Source organism: Gadus chalcogrammus, chromosome 12 (assembly GCF_026213295.1).
Source record: "Gadus chalcogrammus isolate NIFS_2021 chromosome 12, NIFS_Gcha_1.0, whole genome shotgun sequence".
Lineage (NCBI taxonomy): Eukaryota > Metazoa > Chordata > Actinopteri > Gadiformes > Gadidae > Gadus > Gadus chalcogrammus.
In genome coordinates, this window is record NC_079423.1 from 32363003 (window position 1) to 32375370 (window position 12368).

General features: G+C 49.6%; 1 protein-coding gene across 3 annotated transcripts in view; it reads left to right on the top strand.

Moving 5' to 3' along the window:
- Window positions 1–11989, top strand: part of pik3r3b (phosphoinositide-3-kinase, regulatory subunit 3b (gamma)) — a 133721-nt gene extending 121732 nt beyond the window's left edge. For 2 of the 3 annotated variants that reach the window (XM_056603555.1, XM_056603556.1), the window contains 8 exons: window positions 5451–5574; window positions 6403–6501; window positions 6671–6851; window positions 7606–7731; window positions 8410–8729; window positions 10369–10443; window positions 10668–10838; window positions 11247–11989. In XM_056603555.1, the coding sequence (XP_056459530.1) occupies window positions 5451–5574; window positions 6403–6501; window positions 6671–6851; window positions 7606–7731; window positions 8410–8729; window positions 10369–10443; window positions 10668–10838; window positions 11247–11457 (1307 nt within the window). In that variant the 3' untranslated portion in view covers window positions 11458–11989. Of the gene's footprint in view, window positions 1–1496; window positions 1564–5450; window positions 5575–6402; window positions 6502–6670; window positions 6852–7605; window positions 7732–8409; window positions 8730–10368; window positions 10444–10667; window positions 10839–11246 lie in introns of those variants that run through there. The other variant, XM_056603557.1, reaches the window with a different exon arrangement.
- The last annotated feature ends 379 nt before the right edge of the window (window positions 11990–12368 follow it).

Here is a 12368-nt window from a genome sequence, read left to right on the forward strand (position 1 = left end):
GCCGCTGGTTTCCTAATGATAATCTCAACATTTTGTGACTGCTGCCGTTAACTTTACATTACAACATTCCCCCTGGTTGGCTGTGCACACACACACACACACACACACACACACACACACACACACACACACACACACACACACACACACACTGTCTGCAGCAACCCCTGTGTGTGTGTGTGTGTGTGTGTGTGTGTGTGTGTGTGTGTGTGTGTGTGTGTGTGTGTGTGTGTGTGTGTGTGTGTGTGTGTGTGTTGCTTTTAGTTCTTGCATATGAAGAACAGAAGCGAGCAGAGGAAGAGGAGGGTGTTTCTGTGTGTAACCGTTAGAGAACGAACGCTGAGACAAAGAGACGAGCCTCCAGTCAGCTGCTGAATAATAACTGAGAGGAGATATCAGAAGAGGAAGAGGAAGAGGAGAGACACAAAGGAAGGGTGGCTGTTTGGGAGAGCCAAAGAGACGAGGGTCCCACAGATGTTCATTTGAATATTTATTACATTGGAATTGAAACGGAAAGCATCGCTGACAGGTATTCTGTGTGTGTGTGTGAATCTAAATACGTCTGTGTGTGCGTTTGTGTGTGTGCTTTTTGTGTGTGTGTGTGTGGTGAAAAGAAGAATGTGTTGTCTTTGTGTGCGGGGTGATTAGCCCCGTCCCCGGGGGAAGGCCAGCCTGCGTTTCCAATGACAACTGTGTGTGTGTGTGTGTGTGTGTGTGTGTGTGTGTGTGTGTGTGTGTGTGTGTGTGTGTGTGTGTGCGGGTGTGTGTGTGTGTGTGTGTGTGTGTGTGTGTGTGTCTGTGTCTGTGTCTGTGTGTGTGTGTGTGTGTGTGTGTGTGTGTGTGTGTGTGTGTGTGTGTGTGTATGTGTTGTGTGTGTGTGTGTGTGTGTGCGGGTGCTGGACGCGGGCTGTCGGGCCGCCCAGTACAGTAGCAGCTCCTCTTTCAAGTGGAAAATCACCCGCTGGGTGTCGTGGTGACACGGAGGAAGGCTGGCTGCAGGAGGCCGCAGCGCGTGACATAACTCACTCACGTCGGGGTGTCACGGCGCAAACACTGCCGCTCCCGCTCCCTCTGTAACTCAACTTGATCACTCACTCGCCCCCACCTCCTCTTTGTCTCTCTCCCTCTCTTTCTCTCTCCTGATTCTCTCCCATTCCACTCTAGTATTTCTCTCCCCTCTTCCTCCCTTCTTTCTTTCTCCCTTCTCCCTCTGAGAGGTCCAGCCGTCACTCCTCCCTCCCCCCTCTCTTTTTTCTCTTTTTCTTCCTGCCTCACCGTGATTGGCTGCAGGCTCCCCCCCACCTCCCCCCCCACTGTCCAGGGGGATTGTTAGTCACTCTGTCTTTAGGATCAGCTCAGCTCGCTCTGCCTCAGTGTGGTGGAGAGGAGAGGAGGAGGAGGAGGAGAGAGGAGAGAGAGAGAACAGAAGAGAGAGAGAGAGAGAGAGAGAGAGGGAGCTAGGGGCGAGCAGCAGCAGTGTACAGAGGGACAGAGAGCAGGCAGGGAAGGCTGTGCAGAGCGGCTGTAGCATGCAGCTAACGCAGACCCCACAGGAGCAGGAAGGTAAGGAGAACTTCTCTGGCTGCTTTTCTGCCCTCGCCGTCTCTCTTGGCCGGCTGGTTTTATCAACGCCTGCTATGGTGTTGATATCTCCGTTTTATTTTATTTTAATTTCATTGTTTTTTCTGATGTCTGTGTTCTCTGCTGTTCGATCGCTACATGCACATTCAAGTTGTCCTAGAAATAATGCACAAACGTGTGCTGCACACATAAAATGCACATATGCAGTACATGCACATGTTTACAATGCAAATAGGTTTTGCTTTTCAGATGCAAATGCCAAATTTTCCATTGAATTCAAAATCTGTTTGATAACAAAGGGAATTTTGATTTAGAATGTAAATGGATATTGTCAGCTTCTGGGATAACTTCGGAACATTTGCAGAGTGTGTGTGTTTGTTTGTGCAGAGTCGTGTGGTGTCAGGCTTTAGGTGCTCCTGAGTGATGCCACTCAGTGTTTGGTTATAATACCAACGCTGCTTCTCCACACGTGTGACATGACAAGTGGTAGTTCTTGATGCACGTGAGTGTGTGTGTGTGTGTGTTTGTGTGTGTGTGTGTGCGTGCGTGTGTGTGTGTTTGGCACCCATGTCAGATTGAGTGTGCAGCATGCAGGCCAGTGTGTGTGTGTGTGTGTGTGTGTGTGTGTGTGTGTGCGTGCGTGCGTGTGTGTGTGTTTGGCACGCATGTCAGATTGAGTGTGCAGCATGCAGGCCAGTGTGTGTGTGTGTGTGCGTGGGTGTGTGTGTGTGTGTGTTACATGCATGGTTGAGCAGTGCTTCTTTGTCTGGTGAGGAGCAGCAGAGACGGTGGTCTCCTCTGACGCTAGCCTTTGTTCAACGCCCCCCCCCCCCCCCCCCCCCTCCCCCCCCCCCTCTCTGCCTTTTACTGTTGCGTTCTCCTGATGTGCATTTACCGCAGTTTTAGCTAAAGGTCCCCTTTCCCCCAGATTTACATGAAAAGCACATTGAACAGAAACTGCTCAGCTGATTCCTCTGCTACCGCCACCAATGGTTTCCTTTGTCACATTGCCATTTCCTCAACTTCTTCATATATGGGTGACAACGTTACCAATATGCAACAACCTTGACACCATAGTTATGTGGCATAATTAATTTAATGTTTTAAAATGTATAACCATATAGATAATAACTAGTGGTATTATGGTGACATTTACCAAGTGTAAAGGAAGTTATTTGGTTTGTAATGTGAAGTGTCAATTCAATAATCCTCCAAGGATCAAGTCAAGTTACCGGTCAAAGGAAAGCGTTTAATCTGTGATAATACTTCAAAGGGACTTGTCATTATTTCATATTATAGCTGTCTGCTTCTGCTTAGTGTTCCTGTGTCAGTTTCCACTTTTTCATCTATCACAAGAACCAATGATCAGTGTGTGTGTGTGTGTGTGTGTGTGTGTGTGTGTGTGTGTGTGTGTGTGTGTGTGTGTGTGTGTGTGTGTGTGTGTGTGTGTGTGGCGTGCAGAAAGGGCTGAGCGTGTGGTTAAAAGATTGAGTCCAGAATGGCAGCTCAAAGGACACCTGACTACTGCCGTGGTTACAGAAAGAGAGAGAGGGACACAGGAAAGGAAAGCTGCAAGAGAGAAAAAGAGAGAGAAGCATTTGCTCTGCACACAGGCTGCTTCTTCACTCTTTTTGGCAGAGCAAGTCACCTGTGTGTGTGTGTGTGTGTGTGTGTGTGTGTGTGTGTGTGTGTGTGTGTGTGTGTGTGTGTGTGTGTGTGTGTGTGTGTTAGTGTGTGTGTGTGTGTGTGTGTGTGTGTGTGTGCGTGTTTCCTGCTATTTTACCAGCTGTAGATAGACACTACAAGGAGTTTTGCAATAGAGGGGTATACAGAGAGACAGACAGAGAGTGTGAGGGAGTGGACATAGGAAGAGAGACAGACAGAGAGTGTGAGGGAGTGGACAGAGAGACAGACAGAGAATGTGAGGGAGTGGACAGAGAGACAGACAGAGAGTGTGAGGGAGTGGGAGCTAGGGAGGGGTGGAGGGAGGGAGGGAAGGACAGAGAGACAGACACATAGAGGCAAAGTTAAATATGGAATACGGTTTTAATTTGCAATCATCACTGATTTAGATTTTGAAATATGTTTTTCCTCACCAAACCCATATGACTGAATGGCTTTAATCAAACAGTCAGTTGTTAAAAAAAGAAATAAAAAATCCATTAATTTTATCCGAATGAAATTGAATATCGCTCAACAGCTCATTAAAGTGGAAAATATTTAACAGTTATTAATGACACAGTGGTCTATTAAAACCCTTCTGGAGAGTGAAGGGACAAGTGACTTCAACTGGGACGTTGAGTAATGATCATGTTACTCACACACACACACACACACACACACACACACACACACACACACACACACACACACACACACACACACACACACACACACGCACACACACACCCCTCATTTGAGCCTAGTCCCTTCTCCCCAGCCCTCTCTGTCTTCTATGTTTACGTGAGTTTGGGGTTTGGTCTGTTTGAGGGGGAGTCACTAAAGCAGAATGTTCTAGTGCACACACGCACATGGAGAGCACACACGCTTATGCATGGGTCTGCTGGGGAAGTTTCCGCTTAGTAAAAGAAAGTGCACATGTGTATGCGTGTGTTTGTTTGTTTGTGCGTGCGTGTGTGCTTTGGATGTTTGACTATAAAGGTCCTGGCAATTTTTACAACTCTGGCTTTAATATTATCCAGATGTGGCATCACTTTTAAACTCGCCATGCTCATGCATGTGTTAGTATCTTTGTGCGGAGGGGACCATGCACCGGTTAGTTATGGTCGGCACAGGGCATCACTGAAATGTTTTTGTTCATTACTACCTGCTTACAGGCCTGTCATTACCGTAGACCTGAAGGTACCGATCATTTCATCAAATGTGCATCATGTCCATTTGCAAATCAAGCATCACCAGTCTTAATTATTCTCCTCCTCTCCTCCAAACCACTCAAGGCATTTTGATTACCACCCAGTGCACTCCCATGAACGCAGCATGACCAGAATCCTTTATGAGGGCAGTCAATAACCAGACACATGCCCTCGTAAACAAAGCCTGAGATCGACGCGTTAGCGGTTAGCTGGTTGTTAGCTGCAGCTGCTAAGCTAACAGTAGTTAGCCTCAGCGCATTGACACGTCTGCTACGATCCGCTTAGAGATTATCTGGGGAAAGTACCTGGCCAGCACTCGGTATGAGGAAGAGATGTTAGCCGATACACCTCCACCCTCGGTCACGGTGCCGACCACAACACCTCCACACAACCCTCAGCCAAAGGGTTTACCATCCCTCAGACAGAGGGTGTGTGTGTGTGTGTGTGTGTGTGTGTGTGTGTGTGTGTGTGTGTGTGTGTGTGTGTGTGTGTGTGTGTGTGTGTGTGTGTGTGTGTGTGTGTGTGTGTGTGTGTGTGTGTGTGTGTGTGAATGTTATTGTGGTTGTGTGTCTCGTGTGACTTTATTTTGCTTGTGTGATTAATGTCAATGATTGTGCTAAATAATGCACATTCCGATGAGTTCCTCCTTAAAGGTATAATCACGCCCTGTCCTTTGTTTGTCTTTGCGTATGAACAGTGGGCGTGGGAGGAAGGCAGACATGAAGATTAAGACGATAAATCAAATTTCCAACAGTCGTCTTTCTCCCCGAACACATTACGCCTGTGACATCACAAAATGCTTCTCATGAACGCACCAGCTCTACGTCAAACACGTTTTATTGAATTTTCTCTTTAATGAGGCGTGACTTGAAGTTACACTTAATGTCGGAAGATGAAGCCGGAGGAGGAATGAAGAGTCCACTCCTTAGTCCTTAATATCAAATGCTTCCATATGTACAACTCATAACACACTCCCTCTCTGTCTCTCTCCTCCAGCTCTACCCCCGAAGCCGGCCAAGCCCCAGCAGACCCCCACGGTGGGGGGGGCGGACCCCAAGGAGGGGGTGGTGGTGGGGGGCTGCCTGCAGGAGGCTGAGTGGTACTGGGGAGACATCTCAAGGTAGGGGACCCCCCCAGACACGTCCACACACCTGGACAAACACACTGTATCGACTGCCTGATGTTGTTACTGTACGGTGTGTGTGTGTGTGTGTGTGTGTGTGTGTGTGTGTGTGTGTGTGTGTGTGTGTGTTTATGGGGTTAAGATCTTCTAGTGTAGCTTAGTGCTCCGCCATAGTAAATGTGCACAAATGTACACAGACCCAGTACAGTAACATCATCAGACAGTCAACACACTCACGCAAGCCCACGCTCTCACACACAGACACATGCACACACAAACACACACACATACACACACATCAAAAAGCGCGAGCCGCACCTCCCCGAGCAGCCTGCGGTCTGTGGAACACAGAGGGGCAGTGTGTGTCCGAGGGCAGCTGCTACAGGTGGCCCACAACCTGCCCGCCGCGGCCGCACTCGCTCAGCCATGTGAGCTTTGAAATCCCCCGCCCGCCTCTCCACCCGCAGGGTTTGATTACTCAATGCTGGGACTGTTTACGGTCGACTTTACACCAGCGCGCGTCTACTTGGTCTCTCTCTCCTCCGAGTGGCTGTGTGTGTGTGTACATGTGCGTTCTTGCATGCATGTGTCTTTCTGTGTGGAAGTTAAACAAAGGTAGTGGGGGGAGAAGGGAGGGGGGGAGGGAGAGAGGGAGGGCGGGAATGTGGGAGACCAAGACAGGACAAACAGTTTGGAGGGAGCATTTCTCCAGAACTTGCCTGAGGCCACTCCCCGTCCTCATTGGCCTCCTGTTCATTGGACGGGTAACATCAACGCCGTGCGTCCACACAACGATGTAACAGTCAACTCTGTGCCCATCTTCAGGGAGGAGGTGAACGACAAGCTCCGAGACATGCCTGATGGGACGTTCCTGGTCCGGGACGCGTCCACCAAGATGCAGGGCGACTACACCCTCACCCTGAGGTGAGCGCAGCCCCCAACTCCAGCAGATAACTCTCTCTCAGTCTCCGTCGCTCCTACCGCTCTCATCTCACTGTACCACTGAGAAGCATCCATCTGGTGAGGAGAACAGGTGGTTCTCTCGTCCTCTTGCGTTGTTTCTGACCCGTCTCCTCCTCGCCCGGCCCCCCAGGAAAGGGGGAAACAACAAGCTGATCAAGATCTACCACCGCGACGGGAAGTACGGCTTCTCGGACCCGCTGACCTTCTGCTCGGTGGTGGAGCTCATCAGCCACTACCGGCACGAGTCTCTGGCCCAGTACAACACCAAGCTGGACGTCAAGCTCATGTACCCCATCTCCCGCTACCAGCAGGTACACAGCTCATAGACCCACTCCACCACAGTACTGCTCACACCTTAACGTCAGCATTAAAACACGTCTATCCCTCCTGGAGCCGTTCGTGTGTGGGAGTACGCGTGTGCGTATTCGTTTGCAAGTTGCTTCTTTGTGCAGTTCTCAGTTTGTACCTATTTCCCCCAGCCCCGCTCTCCTCTATACACTCTCCTTCAAACAAAAAAAAAAAGGCTGCAGAAATACTATGTCCAGCCCGGTCCCACGCGGTACTCTGTTCCCCGTGAAAGTGCCGAGGCAGCAGGAGGAGATGTATGGCTGCCCGCTGCTACGCTAGCTAGCAGCTAATAGCATCACACACGGCGTGTGTCAGAGGGCCGTCCTCGCCTCCTATTCCCCCGCCACCGCCGACGGCACCGGCAGGTCATTAGTCACGAGCGTGGCTCCAGCTCCCCGTGCACACCCAGGGCATTGTGGGTGGTTTATTTACGAGTCGGCTCATAAAAGCAGAGCAATATGCAGATTCTGGCCGATATTTTGGAGAGGAATGTGTCCCCACACACCCACTGGAGTTCATTTTTTCGTAAGGTCCTATTCCCCACACATTCGCACATCTCTTTCTCTTTCCATCGAGTGCCCAACAGATTCCTTATGGATTAGGTGCTTGTTTGTTTGATGTTGTTGGTCGTCGTTGCTTCACATATAAGGGAGCAAGTCTCATGTATCCTCCTCTTCCTCACCTCATTGTGTGTGTGTGTGTGTGTGTGTTATTCAGGACCAGTTGGTTAAGGAGGACAACATCGACGCCGTGGGAAAGAAGCTGCAGGAATACCACAATCAGTACCAAGAGAAGAGCAAAGAGTACGACCGACTCTATGAAGAATACACCAAGACATCACAGGTACACAAACACACACACACACACACACACACACACACACACACACACACACACACACACACACACACACACACACACACACACACACACACACACACACACACACACACACACACACACACACACACGCTGCTGTGCAAATTATTATTTACACTTGAGCACATTCAAATAAGTATGCTTTGAATCAGTGTTTAGACTTAAACACAGACCACGTCCCTTTCTCACTGCAGCCATCACTTTGCTTCAAAGTTGTTTGAAGATGTGTGTGTGTTTGTTGTTTGAAGTAGTGTGTGTCTGTGTTTGTGTGTTGTTTGAAGTAGTGTCTGTGTGTGTGTGTGTGTGTGTGTGTGTGTGTGTGTGTGTGTGTGTGTGTGTGTGTGTGTGTGTGTGTGTGTGCGTGTGTGTGTGTGTGTGTGTGTGTGTCTCATCCATCTATGCCTCTATAAATCCAGGGTTTACGTTTTTCGAGGGCCAGGTGAAGAAAAAATAGTTTTCATTAGCTTAAGTTAATACATTTACGTTGATTAATATTTTCACAACTCACAGCTCTCTTGAGTCCTGTCACTATGGCAGAGTAAACCAGTGTGGCGGTTGAACCTTTGACGTGCAGACGGTCCATGGAACACGTCCTTGTACCCCAGCTCGTCCCTAAGCGCCCCCCCCCCTCCTGTCCTCCAGGAGATCCAGATGAAGCGCACCGCCATCGAGGCCTTCAACGAGACCATCAAGATCTTCGAGGAGCAGTGTCACACGCAGGAGCGCTACAGCAAGGAGTACATCGAGCGCTTCCGCCGCGAGGGAAACGACAAGGAGATCGAGAGGATCATGATGAACTACGAGAAGCTCAAGTCGCGGCTGGGCGAGATCCACGACAGCAAGGTCCGCCTGGAGCAGGACCTGAAGACCCAGGCCATGGAGAACCGCGAGACGGACAAGAAGATGAACAGCCTGAAGCCTGACCTCATCCAGCTCCGCAAGATCCGGGACCAGTACCTAGTGTAAGTCCTCGTGTCCTAGTGTCCTAGTGTCCTACAAAGGAGACCAGTATCTAGTGTCAGTCCTCGTGTCCTAGTGTCCTCCAAAGGAGACCAGTACCTAGTGTAAGTCCTCGTGTCCTAGTGTCCTACAGAGGAGACCAGTATCTAGTGTCAGTCCTCGTGTCCTAGTGTCCTCCAAAGGAGACCAGTATCTAGTGTCAGTCCTCGTGTCCTAGTGTCCTACAGAGGAGACCAGTATCTAGTGTCAGTCCTCGTGTCCTAGTGTCCTCGTGTCCTAGTGTCCTACAGAGGAGACCAGTATCTAGTGTAAGTCCTCGTGTCCTAGTGTCCTACAAAGGAGACCAGTATCTAGTGTCAGTCCTCGTGTCCTAGTGTCCTCCAAAGGAGACCAGTATCTAGTGTAAGTCCTTGTGTCCTAGTGTCCTAGTGTCCTCCAAAGGAGACCAGCATCTAGTGTAAGTCCTCATGTCCTCTCCTCCAAAGGAGACCAGTATCTAGTGTCAGTCCTCGTGTCCTAGCGTCCTACAGAGGAGACCAGTATCTAATGTGAGTCCTTGTGTCCTAGTGTCCTTCACAGGAGACCAGTATCTAGTGTCAGTCCTCGTGTCCTAGTGTCCTAGTGTCCTTCACAGGAGACCAGTATCTAGTGTAAGTCCTCGTGTCCTACAGAGGGAGACCAGTATCTAGTGTCAGTCCTCATGTCCTAGTGTCCTAGTGTCCTTCACAGGAGACCAGTATCTAGTTGTCAGTCCTAGTGTCCCTACAGAGGAGACCAGTATCTAGTGTCAGTCCTCGTGTCCTAGTGTCCTAGTGTCCTTCACAGGAGACCAGTATCTAGTGTCAGTCCTCGTGTCCTACAGAGGAGACCAGTATCTAGTGTCAGTCCTCATGTCCTAGTGTCCTAGTGTCCTTCACAGGAGACCAGTATCTAGTGTAAGTCCTCGTGTCCTCGGCAGGAGAACATGAGATTAGTAGCATTCGGGGGAACGGAGGCTGCTTTAAAAGCGTTTACTATGTAGGCTGGATTATTGCTGTAGGATTAAAAGGAGGTACCTGCCTTAAATACAGCTCGAGTGCTCTGTCGGTTAGGGAAGCAAAAGAGACGGTTCTGCCACAGAACTGTTGAACTGGATAGGAGAGAAACAAGTGAGAGAGCTGAGACCCAAAGTACCCTATATCCAATTAAATCGATCAAACAGAAAGCTAAACCCTATCAACAAGGGAAGTTATTATTATCATTATTTTGTGGTTATCTTTCCCAGAATGAGGAACAGATAGTTTGTGCTATTACTCCCAGTAGCTAGATCATTTGTGAAGGGGGGGGGGGGGGGGGGGGGGTGATCCTCTTTGTGATGGTTGAGTTGTGGATTCTAGGACTTACTGTAATAGTATTAGCAGCTCTGACCCTGGCCCAGTAAGAGTTGTATGCTGATAATCACGAAGGCCTTGCTACACTGAATTCATTTCTGTTCAGTCATTCGCCCATTAGCAATACCAAAGAAAATGGAATAATTAAAGACAGCGCTCTTCCTTGAAGGGCAACATTCCTAGAGCGTAACCTTCCCAGAGTCTCCTACTGAAACCCAGTCTCTCACACAATGATTCATCTCCCTCTTTGTTTCTCTCTTCCTCTCTGCAGCTGGCTCAATCATAAAGGAGTGCGTCAGAAACGAATCAACGACTGGCTGGGGATCAAGAACGAGAACACAGATGAGTAAGTGTGCCATTTGGGTATTTGATGTCTTATTCCTCCACCACTGCACACTGTTTGCCCGCTGTACATTTGTCCGCAACGTGCTATAATAATGAACATTTAATTAAATATCACAGTTGACTTGCTCTGTAATATGTGTTTCGGCACACACTATTTTATTCTAATTCACGTCGTTTTGTGCCTTTTTGTTAACCATGTTTGTGTTTCTGCGTGTGTGCGTGCAGGGCCTACTTTGTGAGCGAGGAGGATGAGAACCTGCCCCACTACGATGAGAAGAGCTGGTTCGTGGGGGACCTGAACAGAACGCAGTCCGAGGACCTTCTCTTGGGGAAGCCAGACGGGGCCTTCCTGATCCGCGAGAGCAGCAAGAAAGGCTGCTACGCCTGCTCCGTCGTGTGAGTACTCGGACGGACCCTCGTGTGCAGGTCCACTGGTGATGGCATGGGGGCAGGGTAGTCTAGTTTGAACCCCTATGTCCCACACCCCCAATGCAGCCTGAGTTGTCGATCCTTGAGCAACTTAGATTGGACTTAGATTGTGTTCTGACTTCAACGTATTAATTATTATTTGTCGACCAAAAGTTATATTTTTACATATATATACATACATTTGAAGCTAATTATCCCAAATAATGCATTTGTCTCATACTTTGCAATGACAATGACTTGGCACAACATAGTGGAAATATGACAATGAAATGAGAACCGACAGCAGCAGATGTACTGGCGTTCTATGATTAGCTTTGGTTAAGACCATACCGGTGTTGACCTCTAGGGGGCTCCCTTCTCTCCGTCTCTCTGCAGCGTGGAGGGGGAGGTGAAGCACTGTGTGATCTACAGCACGGCGCGCGGCTACGGCTTCGCCGAGCCCTACAACCTGTACGGCAGTCTGAAGGAGCTGGTGCTGCACTACCAGCACACGTCGCTGGTGCAGCACAACGACGCGCTCAACGTGCGCCTGGCCCTCCCCGTGTACGCACAAACGCAGATACAGCCCTCCTCCGGACGCAGATGAGCCCCCCGCAGCCCTCTGTAGCCCCCCAGCCACGAGGTCACCGCCCCACCTCCCCACACCAACGACCAATGAAGACCCTTGTTGCCCCCCCCCCACCGGGAGGGGCGCGGTGTGAGGTGAGGGTAGGTGTCTGGGGCGGTGGTTTGAGTTGATACGGAATCAACCCCACGGCCCCGACACCGGACACCGAGAAGAAGCTAGATAGCTAGGTTAACGAAGTGAAAGACTTGCTGCGTCACACACACACACACACACACACACACACACACACACACACACACACACACACACACACACACACACACACACACACACACACACACACACACACACACACACACACACACACACACACACGTAAGCCACCTTGGAGTTATACATATATATTTTTACAAGAACTATTTCGGAGGGCATTCTTTCCTAAAGACTGCTTGATTTGCACAAGGAAGATTTAATGTTTGTGAATGTGAAGAGGCGACCGACAGAAGGAACAGGAGTGGGAGACGTCAGTGCAGAGACTCCAGAGTTTCAGGTTGACCCCCCCCCACCCCATCCCCCCCCCCCCCCCCCCCCCCCCCGCTGCTACCTAAACTCCAGCTCAGACTTTACAGAACCCCCAGAGGGAGACGACAGCCGCCCCGTGTACGCTTTGGTCCAGGCTTTGTTTTGTTTACTCTCAACGTTCCCTGATCGATGCTTTCTCTCGGAGTGGCTTTTCCTCTTTTATTTTTATTTAGTTCCTTTCCGTCGTTGTTTTTCCGCCGCTTGCTTGATGCAAGAGGCGAGGCGATGATGAAGATGAGGATGACAGCGGTTCTGTTCAGGAGGACAATTATGATGATGTCAAGTAACTGCTGTTTGTCCCTCTCAGTACAAAAAGCAAAAACGATGTAGCAAAATGAGACAAAGGA